This window comes from Pelmatolapia mariae, linkage group LG7 (genome assembly GCF_036321145.2).
Source record: "Pelmatolapia mariae isolate MD_Pm_ZW linkage group LG7, Pm_UMD_F_2, whole genome shotgun sequence".
Lineage (NCBI taxonomy): Eukaryota > Metazoa > Chordata > Actinopteri > Cichliformes > Cichlidae > Pelmatolapia > Pelmatolapia mariae.
The window spans coordinates 23101359-23122857 of NC_086233.1; the positions used below are offsets into that span (position 1 = coordinate 23101359).

Genomic DNA, 21499 nt, shown 5'->3' on the forward strand with positions numbered 1-21499 from the left:
AGTTGTTGTAATTTGCCTTGATTGAGTCAGGACAACACAGCTGATGTCACTTCTGTAGATAAGGTGGCTGCATTAAAAAAGCCAAGGGAAAGCTGGTTGTGAGCTTCTGTGATCATGTTTGTGCTTTGGTGTGTGTTTTTGGCCCTTTTGGCCGTGTCTGGTGGTCATTCAGGTAAGAAAACAGCAGCATGCGTCTACTGTTGGGTCAGGATCTGATAAATTGGCTTATATTTTTGAGTATCTACTTGCAGCCATGCTTCAGTACACCCAGGAAGAATGGCTTATCACTGAGAATCCACAGTATGTTGATGCTGATGGACAGTTTCTAGCAGTCCAGGACGGCATGCCTGAAAGTTCATCAGAAGTTGCCAGAACACTGGAAGCCAAGGACCAGATGAAATCAACTACCCCAGAACAATTTCTTGTGAGGGAACAAGGTGGGTTGAAGTTTCATACCTTTAACACGATCGCTAACAGCATTAATCATGACCTCTTTTGGTCATCCTGCACACTTAAGATTTGATTTGTGACACTTCTGCTTTGTTAGACTTCAAAAAAGCCGAAGGATCAGCAGTGTGGAAAATTGCCCTGGTAGTAGCCATCCTGCTGGTGTCTGTAGTGGGATTGCTGAGCACGGCCTACTACCTGTGTGTCTGGAGAGGAGGCAGAATCTACTATCAGGCTCAGAAGGAGGGTTATGCTTAAATAAAGGAAATGTTTTGTAGTAACTCCCACAAGTCCTTGTCTAATTTCAATTGTTTGTGGCTTATGTGAGGATGTTTGCAACGCGCTCCTCTGTTTTGTAACTCTTGACTGATTCGGTGTTACTTGTTCATACTGGGTGCCTAAAAATGAGGCAGTGATGAAGTCTATAAAAAGCAATGTGATTACATATAATGAAAGTGATATGGTAGTCCCCAAACCACTGTCTGCTCTTTTCAGGCTCTAAAAAGCATTCTTTAGCCCACATGCTGCACATGTTTACCTTTACCATGTATCACATGCACATGCCACTTTGTTAGGTACACTTTAACTGCTTGTCAGCTGAGCTACTTTCAGCTGCTGCGAGACTGTGATGCCCTCATGTTGGTCTTCAAGGAGTCTTTCTGATAACTTGATGAATCTATGCCATGAAAACTTGCAGCAATTCTTGCCAAGCACTGGGCCTCCTACTTTAAATTTCTGTATCACAATTTATGGAAAGGAACAAAAAATAGAACCTGCAAGATATTTGTGAACCTGAACTTGGGTTTTTATGTACGCACTACAGATCCAATGCCAATTCTGTAACATGTGAACAAGGCGGGCATCTCCACAGCGATACTGTTCAACTGTAATGAACTACTGCATCTCGAGAAGCCTTTTCAGACCAAAACTGAGCATTTACATTTATTAAAAATAAAAAAGCCGTCACTTGTGCTTGTTGTGCATCTTGCAGCCACTGGGTGTCATCGCTAACACAACTTTTGGATAAGGCTCAAGCTGTTTAACTATAAAAATTGCTTCTGCACAATTGCAATCATGCTGTTGCACTGTACTGTGAGCTTATACTCTGTTACATACGGTAATATCTGACCCTGTAAACTGAACCTCAGACACTTTCTGTTGTGCTGCATGTCCATAAGCCTCATGACTCCAAACTCAGTCTGGCTTTAAGTGCTTTGTGTTAATGCAACGTTAAAGCCTAATTTGAAATTTATTTCTTTTTTTTTTTAAATTTAACACAAACATTACTTCTGCCTCTGAAGATCTTTGTGAATAATGTATTTGCTGGCCAGCAGAGACAAACTCCCATTCTTGTAGAGGACAAATTGGTCATTGTGTAAATGAGCTTAGGCAGTCTCGTGCCAACATGCCTCAAGGTGCTGTACATCTTGAATGCCTTAAAATCTACCTGACCTGTGTTTTCTTTTGCAACCATCAATCTTCCATTACTAAAGCCCTCCTCTCTTTGCAAACTCTACTTAATGTTCTTGTTGGCCGCCTTTGGCAAACAATTTTGTCTTCATAAGAATTAATCTTGATCAGAATTATGGCAGAGGTGGATGGCAGGCTGTTGGCAAAAACTGTATACTGCTACGAGTAAAGAGTAATGTTTTAATTCGGTGTCAAGCAGCAAAGCTCACATCAAATCCACAAACATTTATAAGTCCCCTTTGAGCAATATCAGGTGGCATTAGGGGGCCCGTGGAGACAAAACACTGATGAATTGAATTAATCTCCCCCCGCTGTGATGGATGGGCCTGTTCACAGGGGGCTGGAAAAGGGGAGCATTGTTCATCTGTCACTCCAATTGCCGTGTCCCTCTATGATTTGTGCCTGGGTTACGAAGGCCACAAGTGGCCAAAAGACCTCCCTTTCTCCTTCTCACTTGTCTCAGTGTGTGTGTGTGTTTTTCTCCATGATTTCCCAGCCTTTCATTTGCTTCTCTACACCCCCATAACCCACTCTGATATCCACACAGTCTGAAGCAGAATTCCACCCCCCCCCATAAAAAACCCCTTGAAGAAAGCAAGTTTCTACTGCATTGTCGCCATGAGTGGTTTTTTTGTTTTGTTTTTTAATATATATCAGATAAAACTCACATTCGCTGGTGCATTTTATTAAGACTAAAAAGTTGTTCTTTATACTCCAAATGTTGCTCAAGTTTTAACTTCTCTGTGCTCTTTGGGAGTACAGTGCCGTGAAAAAGTATTTGTCCAAGCTAAGTATTTTGGACATGTGTCACATTTAACTGCTTCATATGGTCAAACAAGTGTTAATATAAGACAAAAATAGCACGAGTCAATATAAAATGCAGTTTTTAAATGATGATTTAATTTAAAACAGTAGCTATCTAAACCAACTTGGGCCTACGTGGAAAAAGTATTTGCCCTTCCCCTGCTGAATCATAAATTAGCTATAATTAACCACATTTTTTTTCTTCGACAGCTGAGTTCAATGTCACTGCCACACCCAGGCCTGATTACCATCAAACCTCACTTAAATAGAACCTGTCTGACAAAGTGAGGCAGACGAAAAGGTCTCAAAGAGCAACACATCATGCTATGATCTAAACAACAGCTCTGGACTAATTATGCTACTTTCATGCAATTCCTGTAAAAATATATACTGAAGCTAGATGAAGCCCAGAGTTTCCAAAATGAACACGTTTTATCTCCCCTTTAGGCCAGCTTCATTCCTCTCATAAACAGAAGGTAACAGGCAAATATAAATTATGTCAGGCATTAGAAAGACATCTAAAAATATACAGCATCTTTACTTAGCTGTCTGCATGTGTACACTACGTGGCTTTTGCTACGAGGTAAAATTCAAACTCTTTTGCTTGGTGCGTGTTCTCTGAGCTTATGTGCATTATTACGCTTCATTGAAATATGAGTTGAAAGCAGAGATAGTGGTGTTATGCCTTCATTTCTTGTCATAACGTCTTCCCTAATCCCCCTTTCCTGCTTTAACTGTACAGTCCATGTGAGTACAAAGTGGAAGAGTATGAGTACCCTATTTGGGCCTCTTGTCTTCAAAAAAACCTTCCTTTTTTTTCTTGCTTTGACCTTGTGCCTCAGAGTCTCAGATTGGCTTTGCTGAGCTCCTCATGATCCCATATTAAAAAACATTGTATTGACAGTAAGGTGTGCGACTTTCCCTCTTTTGGGATGCACAAGATACATAACCTGTTTGAACTTAAACTTGAACGCTGCCAAGGCCGCCATCTTGGCTCAGAGCTTTCACTCTGTGTGGTTTCTCTAAAGCGCTTGCCCCTTGACAAGCAGCTGCCCTGCTAAAGGCTCCAATGTTTGAAGCCCATTCACTGGACAAAGCTTAGATGTGTTCACAGGTTTGCTACATGTGGATAACAAACTAAAATCCAATCAGCTGCTGGTTGATATCTGGTGCCTGCGAGCAGACTGCGCTGCTGAGCGCTATGAAACACTCAGTAGGTGGACTGGAGTTAAAGCAGCAGTCATGCCCAATAAAGCCTGAAAGTGAGGGTGTCGGTTTAGCTCCCTGGCTGGAGCAGATGACCCATGTGCCATAAGGCTATTGCAGAGGCCCGGGTGTGAATCTGCCCCAGGCTGTTTCCTGCTCTCTCTCTCTCCCAGCTTTTGTCTTAAATCTAAACTGTCCTGTCATAATAAAGGGTAAAAAGCCCCAAACAAGAAGAGGGAAAAAGGATGCTGCTGCATTGCTGTGGTATGTGTGTGTGTTGAGCTTGAAAAAGTTGGAAAATTACAATAAGATGCTATGGAAAGCATGAGCTTCTTGTTTAGTGAATGATGATATAGGTTTCAATCAACAAGATAATTAAGGTTTTAGAGCTACACTGCATAAGATCTAGAAGTGGTGGGGTTGGAAGCCTTTTACAAGTCTGTCCATGCATGTTGCACAGCACATATTTACTACTGACTTCTCTTGGGTTAGGGCATGTCTACTAATTGGAAGGTTGGTGGTTCGATCCCCGGCTGCTCTGGTTTGTATGCCAAAGTATCATTACGCAAGAGTGAAAAAAACCAGCCCATTTACCATAGCCAGTCAACCAAATTTCACAGAAATAGCTCCCTTTAAAACCACATTTATTAAATTCATGATGATTTCTCTGAACACCAGAAATATCCTGTGTTTTTTCATTTGACTCTCAGATAAAAGGGCAGGAAAAAAGTCTGTTCTCTTTAAGATAAAATCAACTAAAACGAATGGACAAAATTAAAATGATTAGAACTGGGCCATAATTATATCCCACTACTGGTAAAAGCATTTTAAAAAAAGCCTAAAAAGTGGTGGTTGCTACACAACTCTGTCTCTTTCGCTCTCTCTCACAAATGCACACACACGGCTCTTAGTGCCCCCCTTTTAGTGAAGGACTATGTTTGTGGAAAGGCCATTTTAAGGGCACCAACTGAAATGTTTAACGTTCGCCGGTCGATTTATTGAGGTCAGGGGAAGGCTACGTTTTGAAAAATAGAAGAGCGGGTCGTGTTTGGATTGATTTTCATGAATGATTTTATGCTGTGAGCAAAAGAGAAACAAAAGACAATCACAGCACATCAAATCACGGCCACAAAAGAAAATAAGGGGAGGCGACATAAAAAATGAAGGCCACGGCCAGAGCCGTGTCACTGAGCGTTAAGCTAATAAATATCAGTTTGTTTCTTGGAAATGTGAAGACAAAGAGCGTGAAGAACTCTGCTGGATTAAGCTGCTACAAGTGTTGAAGGGGGGAAGAAGGGGGTATTAGCACATTGTTGCTATTGTGTAGTTGCTCATTTATTTTCAACTTGAAAATAAAGTCCAAAGAGAGTATTTGATTTGAAAATGTGGGGTGAAATAATAATAGCAATCAACACTAAATCATTAAAAAAAAACCCATCAGCTATTACAGCTAGGAAATCTATATGGTGTCATTATAAGACCTACATTCTGCTATATACAGGGAAATAAGGGTCTTCATTTTGATAAATGATGACAACACTGCCTTTTATTCATGTGGTTCAGTATTTATTGGCTTAACATACATCCGACTCTAGTATTGGTATTGGCTCAATACTAGCATGACAGAACTGCTATCCTCTACGTTCAGCATAGCTCACTTAATTGTTTTAAATAAATTATTACCTTTTTGGAAATGGAAAAAATACACCTCAGAGACACACTGTGAAATCTGCCTGCACCTTTTTCTGTTGGCCGTCATGTCTATTTTATTTATAGCCTATGGCACATTTAAAAGAACAGAAGTTGACCCAAAGTGCTTTGGAGACAGACACGTTACATTCCAGGTCTCTAACAAACCCAGTTTCAAAACACATGAAAAGCTAAAAGGTGTTTTGTCGACTTATTATTGTGGAAAGTAAAACTCACAGTTATTTAGTCATCATTGAAAGCTGTTCAGAATTTGCAAGTTGATGATATGATTCATCTCATAAGTCATGACACACTGCTTGCCCCCACATAAGCCTCCTTTATAGGTTAAGAATATTGGTTTTGGTATCAGTGATACTGGTCCTGTATGTACTTGGTATCAGTGTTGCCAAGCACTACCGTGTGATACAGTCTGTGTGCTCTGTATGCTGGCAGAGCTCTCTCTTGCTCTCTCTTTGTGAAATGAATTAGGAGAACATGAAAACTGAGCAGACCTTCAGCGATACATTATGTATGAGAGCGCTTGAAGGCTCCTGCTGAATTCTGTTCAGGTGGCATCAGAGGGTGCAGCCAAGTGGAAATGTTGGCGTGGTCACTTAAAGCCCACTATCTGTGGTAATCTTTCTACATGAAAGCGCCACACATGACTCCAGCCATACTCTTCCACAACAAAACCACGTTTCTATAGTGGCCGCTGAGGATTAAAGGCCTCGCTCTAACCTCCGGGCTATCTTCTACCCTGCATAACTTTGCAGCTGCTATTTGCAATGTAAATTAAAATCTATATTTTGTTTACCGTCTCGCACTTGTGTGTGCTAATCACCTTCTCTGCATCGTTAGAGGCTCGCTGCGTACACCCTGTGCAGCGGTGAGTGTGACAGCTCGACGTAATTCTAAAAATCAGATAACGTACCATATGATTCCTCATCTTCTGTTGTTGCGCGATAACATCTAATTTCCCCATCTCTTGAGTCATCTTACAAAGACATCATCTGCTCATCGTGAAATCAATATGCTGCGGAAACACCATTACAACAGTCTTCACAGCGTGCTTGAGTGAATCACTCGAGATCTGAGATGAAAAACGCACACGCGGGGAGACAAAGAGGCACACACACGCAGGTACACAAATACACCATCTCCTCCGCTGTGTCCTTGCATATAATAAGAATAATTCGACTTTCGGTGTGTAATTTAAGTTTGTCTCATTGCACATTCAGAAAAAAAGCTAATCAGGAGATCGGCACCGGTATCAGGATGAATTATGGTGGGTTCGCAGGGGACAGAGAGATGTTGTTGGTGAAAGGCACAGTGCTGCCTTTAGTAGTAGGAAAAAAATCGAAATAAAACAGAAAAATATTAAAACATGCAGGCAGTGCTGTCCCCTCACTGCAAAAAAGTGGGTTTAAGAGACAAGCAGGTCAGATAGGGCCGCTCTGTTTCCTCACATGTAGATGCTTCCACAGTCCAAAGTCCCGCACATGAGGACAAATTAAAGGAAAAACAGGAATAAACTGCATGGGTAAGATGATGAGTCCCAGAGTACTTTAATGGAGTTTGGCTCTGATTACAAAGTTCCTGGAAGTCAAGCGGAGGGAGAACGAGGATCACTCTCATGAAATACATTCCCTCATTTGGTGCTTTGATGGATGGTGGTAGACAGCGCTGTCTGACGCATCAGGCTAAAATCTCCCATGGACATTCAGCTGGGTTGCATAAGATCCACATCATATTAATGCTCATCAAACCACTCCTCGTGCAATATTGATGGGGCCATTGTCATCCTGGAAGAGACCACTTCCATCAGGGTAGGGATGTTTCATGATGGGATGAAGGTAATCAATCAGGGCAATTTACTTAATTTTTTTTTTTTTTTTTTACAGTGACCCTTCATTTTAAGGAGACTATCTGACCCAAACCATGCAAACAAAATCCCCAGATCCTCCAGATTCCCACACAGATGGAGCAGAGGATCCTGTTTTTTCCTTTCATTCATCACCTTTCTATATGCAATGACTAACTGGTGATTTTAAAGTAGCTCTAGGTGCAAATGAATGACCATGAATGGTTGTCTCTCTCTGTCAACCCTGTAATGGACTGGTGACCTGTTTGTACTGCCACCTTTTCCCAAAAGTCAGCCGTCAGCTTTGCAACCCTTTAAAAGATTAGTAAGTGGCAGTTACTGAAATTATTTGCTTTACTACTGACAACAGAAGAGTCAACCACCATGCTGGCATCTCTGTGAGACTTTGAACTAAATGCTAACACAAGCTAGCTCATAATAATAACTGTAACACTCTGACGCTGAGCAGGAACAGCATAATGTTTAACATGCTAATGTCTGCAAATTAGCGCTAGACAGAAAGCAAAGCATTAAACCAAAGCATCAGACAAAATAAAATATGGATGATGGTGGTTCTACATGATGGAGTGGGGCTCAGAATGACAACTGAGAAGTGAAATAAACAAAAATAAACAAAAAATCTTTTGGCCTGCATCCCTTAATATGATCAAATAAAATAATCTGCCTCCATCTCAGCCTCGTCTCTCTGACTTTGTCTCCAAATTGCCCACCTGAGCTGTCCCTCTGGTAGACTCATTTCTAATCTTCACATCTTCAGCTCTGCCATACATCATACCAGGTCTCTCTATTATCTTGTAAACCTTTCCTTTCAGTCTTTGCTGCTATCACTCTGTCACAAATCACCCCTGATACTCGTCTTCACCTGCTCCACCCTGCCTGGACTCTCTCCTTTGGGTATCTTGTGCACTGTCTATCGCTTTGGATCGTTGAACCCAGGTATTTAAACTCATTTACCTTCCCTACCTCTTCTCCTTGCACCTTTCCACCTGTCTCCTTTTCACTCACACATATATTCTGTCTTACTTGACTACTGACTTTCATTCCTCTTTTCTCCAGTGCATGCCTCCACCTTTCCAGCCTCTCTTCCACCTGCTCCCTACTCTCACTACAGTTCACAGTGTTGTCTATAAACATCAGTCCAAAGAGGCTCCTGTCTGACCTCATCTGTCAGCCTGTCCATTACCAGCAAACAAGAAGGGGCACAGAGCAGCTTAAACCCATGTGTCAGTCCTACTGCACTCCACACCGCTGTCTCGCTGCCCTCATACATGTCCTGCATCATCCTCACCATCGCCACTTCTGACTTCCTCATGCAGTACCACAGTTCCTCTCTTGGCACCCTATCATATGCTTTCTCTAGATCCACAAAGACAGTGCAGCTTCCTCTGACCTTCTCTATACTTCTCCATCAACACTCTCAAAGTGTTGAAAGCAGACATCACATCTGCAGTGCTCTTTCTCAGCCCACTGACTGTCAGCTCTGTTTGTAACCGAGCTTCAACAACTCCTTCCCATAACTTCACGATATGGCTCCTCAGTTTTATCCCTCTGTAGTTACTACTCTGCACATCAGCCTTGTTTTTAAAAAATCAGTACCGGTACACTTCTTTTCCATTCCTCAGGCCTCTTCTCACTCTCCAGGATTGCCCACTACCCTCTCTCCTAGACATATTCATACCTGCACAGGTAAGTCACTAGACAATTTAATAAACACAGTAAGATTCATCTTTTTGGAAATATGAATGTATGTATAAAATAACTGAGCCAATTAATAATGTAAATGTTGATCACCTGGCTTTCAATAATCCGATGGTGCACTAATAAAAGGAAAGGTATCCTCTCAGTCATTAGGATTCATCCTCTAAGAGTAAATGTGTATGCAAAATCTGATGGTGATGCTTTTACTGTCTTCTAGATATTTACACCAGTGATGGATCAAGTGACTGACCAACATGCAACGTGCCTAGAAATGCAGACACTAAGCTTGCAAATCGTTTAAAATGGATTGTCTTTAGAATATTTGGCTCTGGGCTTATGATGGCCAAGTTAATATGCAGTAGCCTGAAGTGGAGCCCAACAGCTAGATAGTATCTTCCTAAGAGTCAAAGCAAAATCAGATTGAGCAGTTAAAAACAATAACAACAATGAGCCGATGACAGCCTAGGAGAAGTCAGACCTGTAGACATCCCCTCTTTTAAAGTCCCTCTCTCTCCTTCTCTCTCTGGCACTGCTATAATTTTCCCGGGTGAAATGATGGATGAGGCGGTGTCAGCCCATGTTCATTATAATGCACACTATCTATTCTTCTCAGCCAGACTCTCCGCGCTCCAGGAAATGCCAGAGTGGTATTGGACCCACGAAGAGAGGCGAGAATCCCATCTGATTTTACCGAGAGGATTTGCTGCTAGGTGCATGTTAACTCAGCACACGGTAATTCATCAATCGCTAATGAAGATACTGCGAGGCTACTGCTCATTCTCAAAAGAAACACATTCCTCTCTGGCTGTGAATGATGAACTCCCTTTGATGCCCATAATCCCCTGCAATATGCTCATCTTGAATTAATAATAATGTGGATGGCGGCCTTTGTGTGAAACATTTGGAAAACACAGCAGTGTTTGTCCCTGAAAACTGATTTTCACAATCACATTCAAAGTAACGTCTTCATGAAGTATAAATCCATGGCTAGGAATCTCTCTAGTTCTGCCTTATCAAAAGCAATCAACTACATGTGCAAGCTGTATCACAACCTTAAAATACATTTCCTGTGGGTGGTCAAACATGGCACGGTGGTGCAGTGATTAGCACTGTCGCTTCGCAGCAAGAAGGTTGTGGGTTTTAATATACTGGCTGGCTGACTGGGAAATTTGTGTGGAGAAAGCACAGATTGCTCTATTAGCCCTGCGACAGACTGGTGTCCTGCCCAGGGTGTACCGTGCCTCTCGCCCTGTCACAGCTGGGGTGTCCACCACCACTATAACCTTAAATTGGATGAGCAGAAGAAAATAGTTTTATGGAGGTGGCTTAACAAGATGACAATTATTTGACAATTATTATTTCACTTATGTGACCATTTTTGGCCCTCATATTAAATAAATAGCCTAATTAAAGTATATATTTTACAATCACGCTCGTTAACATGTCAAATTTTTAATCAATTGTGTGCTACTCTTGATTATAAACTTGACTAAAATAACACAGTGGATATGGATGTTATTTTTTGACATGTACCTAACCCACCCTGGCAAAGGCAGCCCCTTCCCCAAGTGTCAGCTGCCTCGGCAGCGGAGCAGGGTGACGACCCAGCACGCCGTATAAACACTGCTCAGTACTGCCTCCAGGAACACAGCAAAAAGCACAAAGTACTGATTTGGACTCCAAAGATCCCGATCAGATCAAGTGACCATGAGATTTGCCAGAACAAATGGGATGCACAGATATCTCACCACCCAACGAATCCAAAGGCTCTGCTGCCCACATTCCCATGGGAGGTCCTGTGTCTGTGCCCACATGAGTCAGAGCTGTTTTGGTATTACAGGGGACAGGGTTGATTTCTGTGAACAACTTTTATTTGCTCCACAGCAGTTTCACAGTTATAGGAAATGTCTTTGTTTGACATTGTTCATGTGGTGCAAACCTTTTCAAGCGTATTAGCAACAACAAAAAAAATCTTACTAATAAGGATGTTTTCCAACTTAAACTTTGGCTGTTATATCTCATCGTGAATATTTAATATCACTGATAAATATTTAAGAACTGCAACCACATTTTTTAGGAGCTTTAATAAAACTTGATGTCCTGACTGATATAAAGCGTCCTTTTACATGTCAGGAGACACACGTCCTGAATAAAGCGCACACGGATGCACCGCACATCTAAACAGATTGTCCGGACAAACATATTATCTTTAATCACAGCAGTAATGCTTCCTTTCTCCTCGGTCAGCAGGGGCCTGACAAAGGGGAAATGTGTGGCATATTGAAATAGATTTATTCAAACTGATAGCATCTCATCCTATCAGCTTCACACCAAGTGGGCCAAACTGTCTTCAAAGCCTTTAAGGGTGTATTGAACAAAAGAGGGGGGAAAAGTGTCCAAATGAGTTCTGGATCATTCCAGGAGCAAAGGGATCAATAATCACCAGGCTAAGCTCCTCTCGCTCATCCATCTGATTCATATCTTGCCCCCTCTCTGCTTTTTTCTTTTTTTTGCGCAGATATAAGAGGAATCACCAGACTAAAGGCTTCTGGTCTGTGGCAATATGTACCAGCTTCTGGCTGTTTTCTCAAATACATAAAGCTGTACGTAGTGATTAATGTGAGAACTGAACCAGTGTCAGGATGGACTAAATAAGTCAGCATATTGCGATCTTCACTGGAAACATAAGGCAACAAAGGGAATATACAGACATCCATAAATAGCTCTGTTAGATCTGGAATTAGAGGTAACGTCTCTTGTGTGGAAAGGATCTTCTGATTAGCCTGGAAGTGCCACTGAGCAACTGTTTATACACTTCAAATAAGGTTCAGATGGCTGCAAATTTCCCAAAGCTGCTGCGTGAAAAGTTTGCATCACGTGTCCTCAGATGATTACATTAATCAAAACACTACATCAGTCAGTCATTGTTAGTATTATTACAAATACTGTTTTTATATTACTAATTTCTTTTTATATATATTATTCATATAAGTCACTTTTAGAATGCATCTAATGAGTCATACAAAGGCTGTGAGACACTGGTGGCCCTTCTCAGCTGCTTTTTATCTAAAGATAACATCTCAGTTCAACAGAGGGAAAATAATACACGGGCAGGTGGTTTTGCAGTGTGTAAGCACTTAAAAATCATTATATGACTCCAAATGAAAAACTCAGATCAGGTCAGTGTTCAATGACATATTTCATTTTTCTGAGGGCGGAGAGATGAAAAGCTTTTGGGCTAAATAAAGTAACTATTGAATCTTAAGGCCTCTAGGGGGATCCACATGCAAAGGTCTGCATATTCTTCTGTTTTGAGCAAGAGCAGCCCAGTTACCTCAGTGTAGTCAGAAAAGACATTCTCTTTTCAGAAAAAAAAGAGCATCAGGTTAGCATAACTAAGTAACTGCTGAGCAAGATTAAAGACTGAATCCAGTTAACTTTGATATCCAACCATAAAGAAAACCCAAACAAATATAATGTATGTACAGCATGTGAGTCACTAACAGTAACACAAATATTTTATGTGCTGACTTCTGAATGGCCTCTGCAGTACAAGGAAAGAGTGTCTGCATAATAATGCTTTGTTCTTAAGCCTCAAAGGAGACTGCTTGACACAGGACCTGAACCGCATGTTTATGGATGGAGTTTACAAAATCTCTAACAGTACACTTGTAATATAAATATAACTTGTGTACACTGCATTGACGGAATAACAATCAGTACATATTATTATAATGCGCTTCCACTGTATAGATTAAATCAAGCAAAATTGGAATATTTCCAGGCAATTTCATGTCTCTGGTATTCTCCCTGGAAACCCGAGTAAGTATTTGTGATGGTGTGAGTTTGTTGACTTACTTAAATTTGAAATTAAAATGTAACAATAGCATGAGATTCTTTTCAAATTATTTATTTGATCAATTTTCATGCTAAAACAATAACTACACATATTACAAAGAAAAAAGCATCAATGACAGAATTTGCTAAGCATGTACACAATTGTTGATCTTGAGAGGAAACCAACAAATCTCTATTCAAACCTGCATTTATCAAATGTGTGGCCTTAATGTTTTGGAATATGTAAAGCTGTAAGCAAATTACAGAGGTACTTTCACTTAATGCTGTTTTAATGTATAGTAAAAGCTTTAGCAAACTATTGCCCAGTTGCGAAAGCCTGAATGTAGTATCAGCAGGCTACTATTATCTCCCAATATTAGCTATTTGTTGATCTATCATTAATAACACCCGATAGATAAAAATGTAAAAAGCAAAGAGACGAAAGAAACACCCTTCAGCATAGTTTGTTCACCACCAGGCGAATAACTTAATAACTAACAGGAATTCGGTATCTTAATTTAAAAAAAGAAAGTGCTTGACTGTTTTCTTTTTCTTTTTTTGTAAAACTGTACATTTGAAAATTCATTGATGACAGCAACAATTATATTTTAGCATTAAAAATATATTCAAAATGCATTTTAGCATTTTTAAATGTTTTTAAAAATAAATATTTAACTTTTTTGACACCATACACTAAAACAATACTTGAAATATAGTAGTAAGTAGATATACAGTAAAACAGCCAACTCAACATGACCTTGGTTCTGGCGTCTTAGGCCTTGGGGCTAGGGTGTGGTTCATGGTGAACTTGACTCATGATAACCTGTGTATCTTTTAAATCTTGGCTACGGCCCTGAATACAACCACTCTAAATAACTCCCAATCTTTGGTTTGAGTCCTATTGAGTATTTTTATTTTTTCGCGTGAGACAAGCCTCAGAAATGTTTTCAGATAATATGTGATGCACATGCTGAGTGTAAGACTAACCTACATAGATATCTCTTATGAAACACAGTGTGCTCAGTAAGTCATTCTGACCTCTATTCTGTCACATCCTCTGTTGTGAGAGCACAGATACATTATGTAACCAATGCATCACAGAATGACACCGTGCAGTGATAAAATATATATAATAAATAAAATAATAACCCTTCACTGCGCGTTTCAGGCAGAACAAAAGATCACAGAAACAAAGCGCACATGGCAACAATAAAGGAATCTCGGCGACTGTCGCGTCCGCCTCTAATATCAAATACACTCAACTACTGTAATCCTGGACTTTGATCACGTGAGTACAAACTTGGCCAAATGGAAAAGGCGAGTCTCGGGTAGTACGCTTCCGACCGCCATTACATTACAATGCGCGGTGGGCTGGACGATCGTGCGCGAAGAAACGCCACAGCGCTCGGCGTAAAACAAACAGACACGGAGGGTGAGAGTGACACATTGGGGCTGCGCGCACGCATACACTTCCATAGCTGCATAATAACGCCGTCTGAGAGATAAACAATGAGCAAGGAGTCGCCGCCGAGGAAACCAAACACGCCTTTGAGGATTTAATTCAATAGCGAAAGAGAAACAGGAGGATGCGCTTTTAAATGCCGAGGTGGTGCTTTATGAGACATTTCAAATATCTTTATATCTGCAGCATGCAACATATTCTTTATGTCAGCAACGGGCGCCAGACAAGGACGGCCACTTCTGCTTGAACTGTGCGTTTTTAAAGAAATCCTACCTGATATATGTATTTTTTTTCTGGTGTGCAAGACTGAGGCTGTTGTGGTCGCGAGAGGACGTTTCGTAATGATACAAAGCTGAAAGGAAGGAAGGATTTTTTCAAACCTCCGTCTGCACAGACGCCTGTTTGTCGTTTTCCTGCTGGTGGAGTGAGCCCTACAAGAATAGTTTTTTTCTTGTCTCAACGCTTTGACTCATGATTCAGGCTAACTGAGGAACCCGCTCGACTTTGTCCGTCCTGCCGCGGAGGAGCACTTGGTTGGTTGGTTGGTGTGTGTTTGTGTGTGTGTGGAGGGGGGAGCTTTTTCTTTTTTAGAGACCTCTCCGTCTGCGCTCCCGTTTAATTCAAGAGCAACAGAGGGATTAAACATTCCTGCCCGCACCACCCGTTTGTGTGTGTGTGTGTGTGTGCGTGTTTGTGAGAGACACGCACACTGGGGTTACATTATTGTGAGAGGAACGGTTGTGACAAGAAAGACGGCTATAAATAGCACACGCGATTCTCGAAAACTATCACAAGTGGTGCATCAGCTTGTGGAAACGGAATCAGATATCCTGCGTGCTCCTCAACTTGATTGTTTCGCAGTGCAGCGATTATATTTCAAGAAGTTTTGACTCTTTAATTTTTTTTGTTTGTTTTAGGAGGAGGAGAGGAGAGGAGGTAGGCTGTTCCCAGAGCGAGGAAGAAAAGGGAGTCGTTTCCCCCCCCCCCCCCCCCCTGCAAATGGATTACGGTCATTTAATGATGAAACTATCCGCGGAGAGACTGATTTGGAAACAGGCGGATCTTCCTCGGGATTGAAATGGATACATTTGTGCGCTCTCCGGCTGTTGACAGTGATCAGATTTGGAATCGCCCGACCTGGATTGTAACAATGTTGTGATCCCCCGCACACGCTTGGATATATCAACACTACAACTCAGGCTTTTTTTTTTTTTTTTTTTAATTTTTTTTAATGCATTCTGCACTTCTTTTTGAATACGCCCATCCGACCACTCCGAGCCTATTATCCGGACCTCTTGTGAGGTTATAAGCCTGCTTATTTTTTTAAATTAATTTTTTTATATATATATTGTTATTTTTTATTTTTTAAATTTTTGGGGGGCAGACTCGTGAGGGAACCGATTTGTCAGCCCCTGCTCGGTGTTTGATAACCGATGTAGGATTTCGACATGCCCTGCGCTGACGACCCCAAAGGCGGACCATTATGACTACATCGGCGAATTGGGTGGCTAACGGGGCAAGCCTTGAGGACTGCCACTCCAACATCTTCTCTCTGGTACGGTATTAATAAATCATGTTCGTCACAGACACGCGAGGCGGCTGTGATGGACAAGTCATAAGACAGTGGGGAGGCACGCTTTAATGTGTGTCTGCTGTACGAAGGTGAACCAATCGCTGATGTTGTTATTAGGCAATCATTAACACGGGTTAGTGATTCGGAATAAACAGCATATTTCATCACTGTATGCCTGATATCATAAAAGGAGGGTTTAACGAGAATAATTCAACTTTGCTATCACATTTTCAAACCAAACCAAATCTCGTGGCGCTTTAAAACACAGGGTTCAAATGCTACCACAACTGACTGGTCAATTATTTGTGTATTTGCATGTATCTGGCAAGTAAACAATAGATAAACAGTAATTTCTTTTCTCCCTATGAAGAGCACAGTGGCCATTATCCTCCACCCTCTTTAAATAATCATTTCACTGGAAATCTTGCAGGAACTCTAATGCATTGCCAAGCAACTAACTTGGAAAGGAGCCCTGCTGCTGCCACTGTCAGATATCTCTACAGCCAGACAATAAAGCAAAAAAAAAAAAAAAAACCCAAACAAAAAAACAACCACCCCCCCAAAAAAACTCTGATTTTCAGAAAATAATAGTTTCATGCATGGCGCTGCTAGAAAAAAAAATGCTACCTAGCTCATAAATTGGAAATAGAAGAAGATCTGAGAATGAGAATTAGTGGAATAATTGTCTCACAGGAGAGGGTTTTTTTTAAAGCAAGAGAGATCTTGACAGGCAGCATCATGTATTAGGCACACAACGGAAGCAGCACTTTCACACTGAAAACAAGGTGTTTTTGACTCTCCAGGCAGCAGCATTTTTGCAGAGGGTGGAAGGGAACCGAGCGGCGGTGCGTTCACAGTTTTTCATCCTGCAATCAGCGAGTTAACTGTCTTACTACAACAGGCAGCCAAGTGGAAAGGCATGCAGTAGACTGAGCTCAGGCGCAGACTGCCGCTGAGAACCACAACAACATATGGGTCCTGGGGGCTTTTTTTTAGGTGATCATGCAGGTTGTCGACCTGCAACAGCAGTTGGGCCCCTGTTACACTACATACAGAAGTTATAGAGGCACATGTCACAAAGTATGGTCATGATTTAAAAAGCACGACACAAAACGAGATAGGGGAAGAATAGACTTTGTAGTTAGCACAGAAAGTCAAAATGAATCATCACTTCTTCTTTCTTGTGTACTTGAGTAATATTGGTGTCTGTAACTGGAACAAAGGGGGGAATCTCGAGCTATTTGAGACGCTTGTTTGGATTGCAGTCGCACAGAAACACTGGCATTACGCTAGAAGTCAGCCTGTCAGAAAAGAAAACATCGATTGCCTCTCTGTCACCGTGTCATTCGCGGATATTCCCTTGTGTGTGCGTGGGTGTGTGTCGGGGGAGAGAGCTTACATTCACTCGCTGTGGCATTATTGGCCATCGTGAACATCCCTTTCAAATGCAGGGAGAAAGAGACCATCCATCAGCTGGCTTGTTTAGAATATTTATGACTGGCTGGTGCCTAAGTGGTTGCTCACTGGCAGGACTCATGCAGGGAAGTCCAAGACGGGACAAAACACTAATGAGACACCGAGTGTCCTGGTTAGAAGGGATGATGGAGACAAAGAGACAGCAATGAAGAGTTGCATTTTGATGCTCATGTGACAAAATGCGGCAGAGGTGGAGGTTGAGGTGCTGTTAATATCACCTGAAGGGGATGAAATGAATCAGCAAACAAAAACTTCAGCATATTCGCGCTTATTGTTTCCTGCAGGCGTCGCTTTAATACAGAAACGGTTATCGATTAGTGGATGGAGTATTGATCAACAAGGAGAGTAATTATTACCTTTATTTAACCAGGAAGTCCCAATGAAATTACATCTGTTTCACAAGGGAGGCTTGGCCAAGGTAATCAATCACAATATAATAAATATATAATATACTCAAAAAAAGAAAGCTACAAATACAACTTAAAATACAAGATCTACAGCATAATGTAGAATATATAAATACTCATAACATTTAACATCCACAGGTCTCCTGCAGTGCATTCATTCCTTATGATGCTTTTAAATTCACCACTAGATGCAGGCATGCTGGAGATGAGGTCTTTCTGTCTGAACTATAAGCACATCAGGAAACAACCATTTAGAGGAAAGTAGCTGGTAACTGTTACAAAGCTACAAAGGTAGAGTGGAAGCTTAGTTACTATTGCTTTGTAGATTAGATGAACCAGCTACTCCTATTCTTCTGATTTTATGAATCAGTCGAAGGCAGCATCAGGTTTTTTTTTTCTTTTTCATGACAATAAAACTGGCTCTGAGGTGGGATGTTTGTGTTTTTTTATCTTTCCCTCTAGGTTGTGTTCTAGTGGCTAATCGCTGAGCGCTCCTGCTCTGACAGCCTGTTAAACAGCATTCCAGCATGCATTAACCTTGTCGCTCACACCGACTTGCTTACTGTTATTGCAACCTGCACCAGTAAAAAAACAAGGGTACCTTAGGAAGCATAAGCTCCCATAATGTGGGAACTTCATGGGGGCACGGTAGGATTACTGTCATGAGCTCCGTGTGGCCCGTGTCAGATTCTTGAGATTGCTGCAATCACACAACCCACAAAACAACTGTCTTGTGTGCTGGAGATCATCCATCTGTGACAGAAAGCAAACAAGAACCTTTTAGGTGGGAGGCAAAAAAAAAAAAAAAAAAAGAAAGGAAAAAGAGGTGACACGGTGAGCTAAGTCGAAGTGGCACTGAAACAGGGAAGGGTGGAGGAAAGGGAGAAGAGGAGAAACAGGAATGTTTTGGGCTAAAGGAGCGAGCAGAGAGAGAGGGAGAGGCTGATGGACTGAAGCAGAATCTGTTTTCATTTTAGGAAAGTATTATGACTGATGTGCATTTCCTGACTGCTAGCCTCAGCCTATTTGAGCGAGAAACTGAGAGTGAAAGAGTGAGACAGAGCACGAGAGAAAATTAAAGAGGGAGAATGTAATGGGAAAGAGAGTGAGTGAGAGAGAGGGAGAGGGAACAGTCATCTTTCTGTGGACTGGGCAGGTTCTTATAAGACTGAGTCCCAGCCTGAATATGAAACGCAAGGAGGAGACAGTTAAGAGCCTCACAACACAGGAAGCCTGTGTGAGTGTGTGTGTGTGTGTGTGTGTGTGTGTGTGTGTGTGTGGGTTTGCACTGGGCACACTGTAAAGCATGCAGACTCTGGAGGCAAACTTCAAACACCCGTCATATTATACACACAGGCAGACAAACACACCCGGAGATGCTTTCACAAACACAAGCAGCAACACAAAAAGAGAGGTGGTGGTTGTGGTGGTGGGGGGTGGGTTAAGAAAAATAAACACCCACATTCCCACACTCAAACATATGTATCGCAAAAGTGCACGGGCACACTAAAGTCCTCCTCCCACTCTTGCATGCGCGTACACACCATGCACCTCGTCGCCTTCATCCGGGGTGTGAATGTATTCTACATCCCAGGCTTGTGCAAACATATGTGGAATGGAGAGACCTTAATTAAAGGACTTCTCCTGTCCCCCTCGACAGAGGCACGTGGAGTGTAACACTGGTAATTAAGTGTCCTCAAGTAGAGGTCTAATGTGATCAACTAAAAGGTGCTCATTAGCCAAACTGTATTCCAATAGAGATCTTGCTTGTATAATGATGATGCTACTGTCTGGCGTGGACATAAAAATGCTAAGAGATGAGGCTGAGGGAATAGCATTAACAGCGGCGTCTTGATTTATGGCAGGTGAGCAGCCATGGCTTGTAAGAAGAAGCAGGTAATCAGGAGCGGTGCCTTTTTAATTTAAGCTGTTTGCGTCTGCTTGTTATTAATGGTAGAGAATATTGCAAGGTTGCTTAGGGATGAAAAAGAGCGGGTGGTTGGATAGTGTGCATGTCGTGGTCTGCTGAGCCAAGAAATTGTTAAACTGGGCATCATTTGAATTGTGTGTTGGAACTATACAGCAAGACTACTGTTTTTGGCATTTGGTACACTCTAAGAATGAAAAATGTATAGCTGTTTAATATATATATATATATATATATATATATATATATATATATAAATAATTATTAGTAAATAATGTTACGTATATTAGTAGTAGTAGATTGTCGGTCCTCTCAATACGATAGACATTATTGCGATTTTTAACATTTTGAGATATTCAGAGATTTATCATTTGTTTTTTAAACTGCAAATTATGTCCTCAGAGTTAAACTTTGTCAGTATTTGTTTTACTAAAAAGATAGTTATGTCACTTCAGTTTTTCTCTTGCTGCAAAATGAGATTAGATTGTCAAGCATACCAGCGCTGTCACTGGAACCTGCTATAAATGAATAAAACATTCAGACTGGTATCAGTGTACAACTGAATAAAACAATAAGTTGGCAGTTACATTCAATCTGTTTCTGATGATAGAGCAATTAACTGTGATAACTTTAATTGTGATGTCAAAAATCACATGTCCGTTGCTGTCTGTGTAGAAATTCACTATTAACTATTACAATTGCACTCAGCAACACTCCTGTTCTATAGTAACATAACCAGAATACAACCAGCTGGCAGCCAATTGAGTCGAGTCCCCTTGAATTCTGCTCATTGACAAAGATTCATTCAGACTGAGGGCAACATGCCTGCAGTCTGTATTTATAAACTACTTGCAACTATTTGCAAACTTTCGACAATCTCGCTGAGAGTGGTTGCAGTCAGTCCAAGTCAGACTGCAACTGTTTGCAGAAAGGTTGCGATTGTGCTGGTATTGGATGTTTTTTTGGTTTCCTTGGCTAACATTATCTCAGGATGGTGGTACATGAGGTGATCCCTCTTATTCATCGTATTCCCAGAGTATTTTGGGATTGTCGGTCCTGTATCGATACACTATCACTACGTGAAACTATGCTGCATCAGGTTCCCCCTACGTCTAATAAGTAGCAAAACATACAAAAATAGCAGGAGTATGTGAGTAATAACTTAGATGTAGTGTCACCATGATGCTGTTTATTCTTCTGCTGTAAATGGCCTGCTCAGTGAACGTCTCAGTCACAGTTATTTACCCGCCAAAATCATGGGAGTGTAGCCATAAACCAGTCTTTAGTAACAATTTTACCATCAAACTGTAGCTAAAGACATGCAGTGATAGCACGCAGAATGACTTGTTTCCTTGTGTAAACACAAGTGTTTTTTAAAGAATAAATTAGCCAATAAGCAAGAAAAGGTAAAGGAAAATGAATTTTTTGTGGAGATGGTTCTCTTTAAGAAGCATTAGCCACGACATATGAAGTGTTAAACTTGGTTAAGACTACGTTAAGCTGTGGATTTGTGTATGTTTTTAATGGAAGGCACTCCACGCTGTCCTTGGTGAACATTATAAAAGAGAAGGAAGAAACTGCTCACTGGTGTGTTTTGTTATAGAATAATGCAAGTGTATAG

General features: G+C 41.2%; 1 protein-coding gene across 3 annotated transcripts in view; it reads left to right on the forward strand.

Moving 5' to 3' along the window:
• Window positions 1–15817: 15817 nt before the first annotated feature.
• Window positions 15818–21499, forward strand: part of LOC134630804 (mediator of RNA polymerase II transcription subunit 13-like) — an 83640-nt gene continuing 77958 nt past the window's right edge. For all 3 annotated transcript variants that reach the window (XM_063478493.1, XM_063478494.1, XM_063478495.1), the window contains exon 1: window positions 15818–16050. In XM_063478493.1, the coding sequence (XP_063334563.1) occupies window positions 15979–16050 (72 nt within the window). In that variant the 5' untranslated portion in view covers window positions 15818–15978. The remainder of the gene's footprint in view (window positions 16051–21499) is intronic.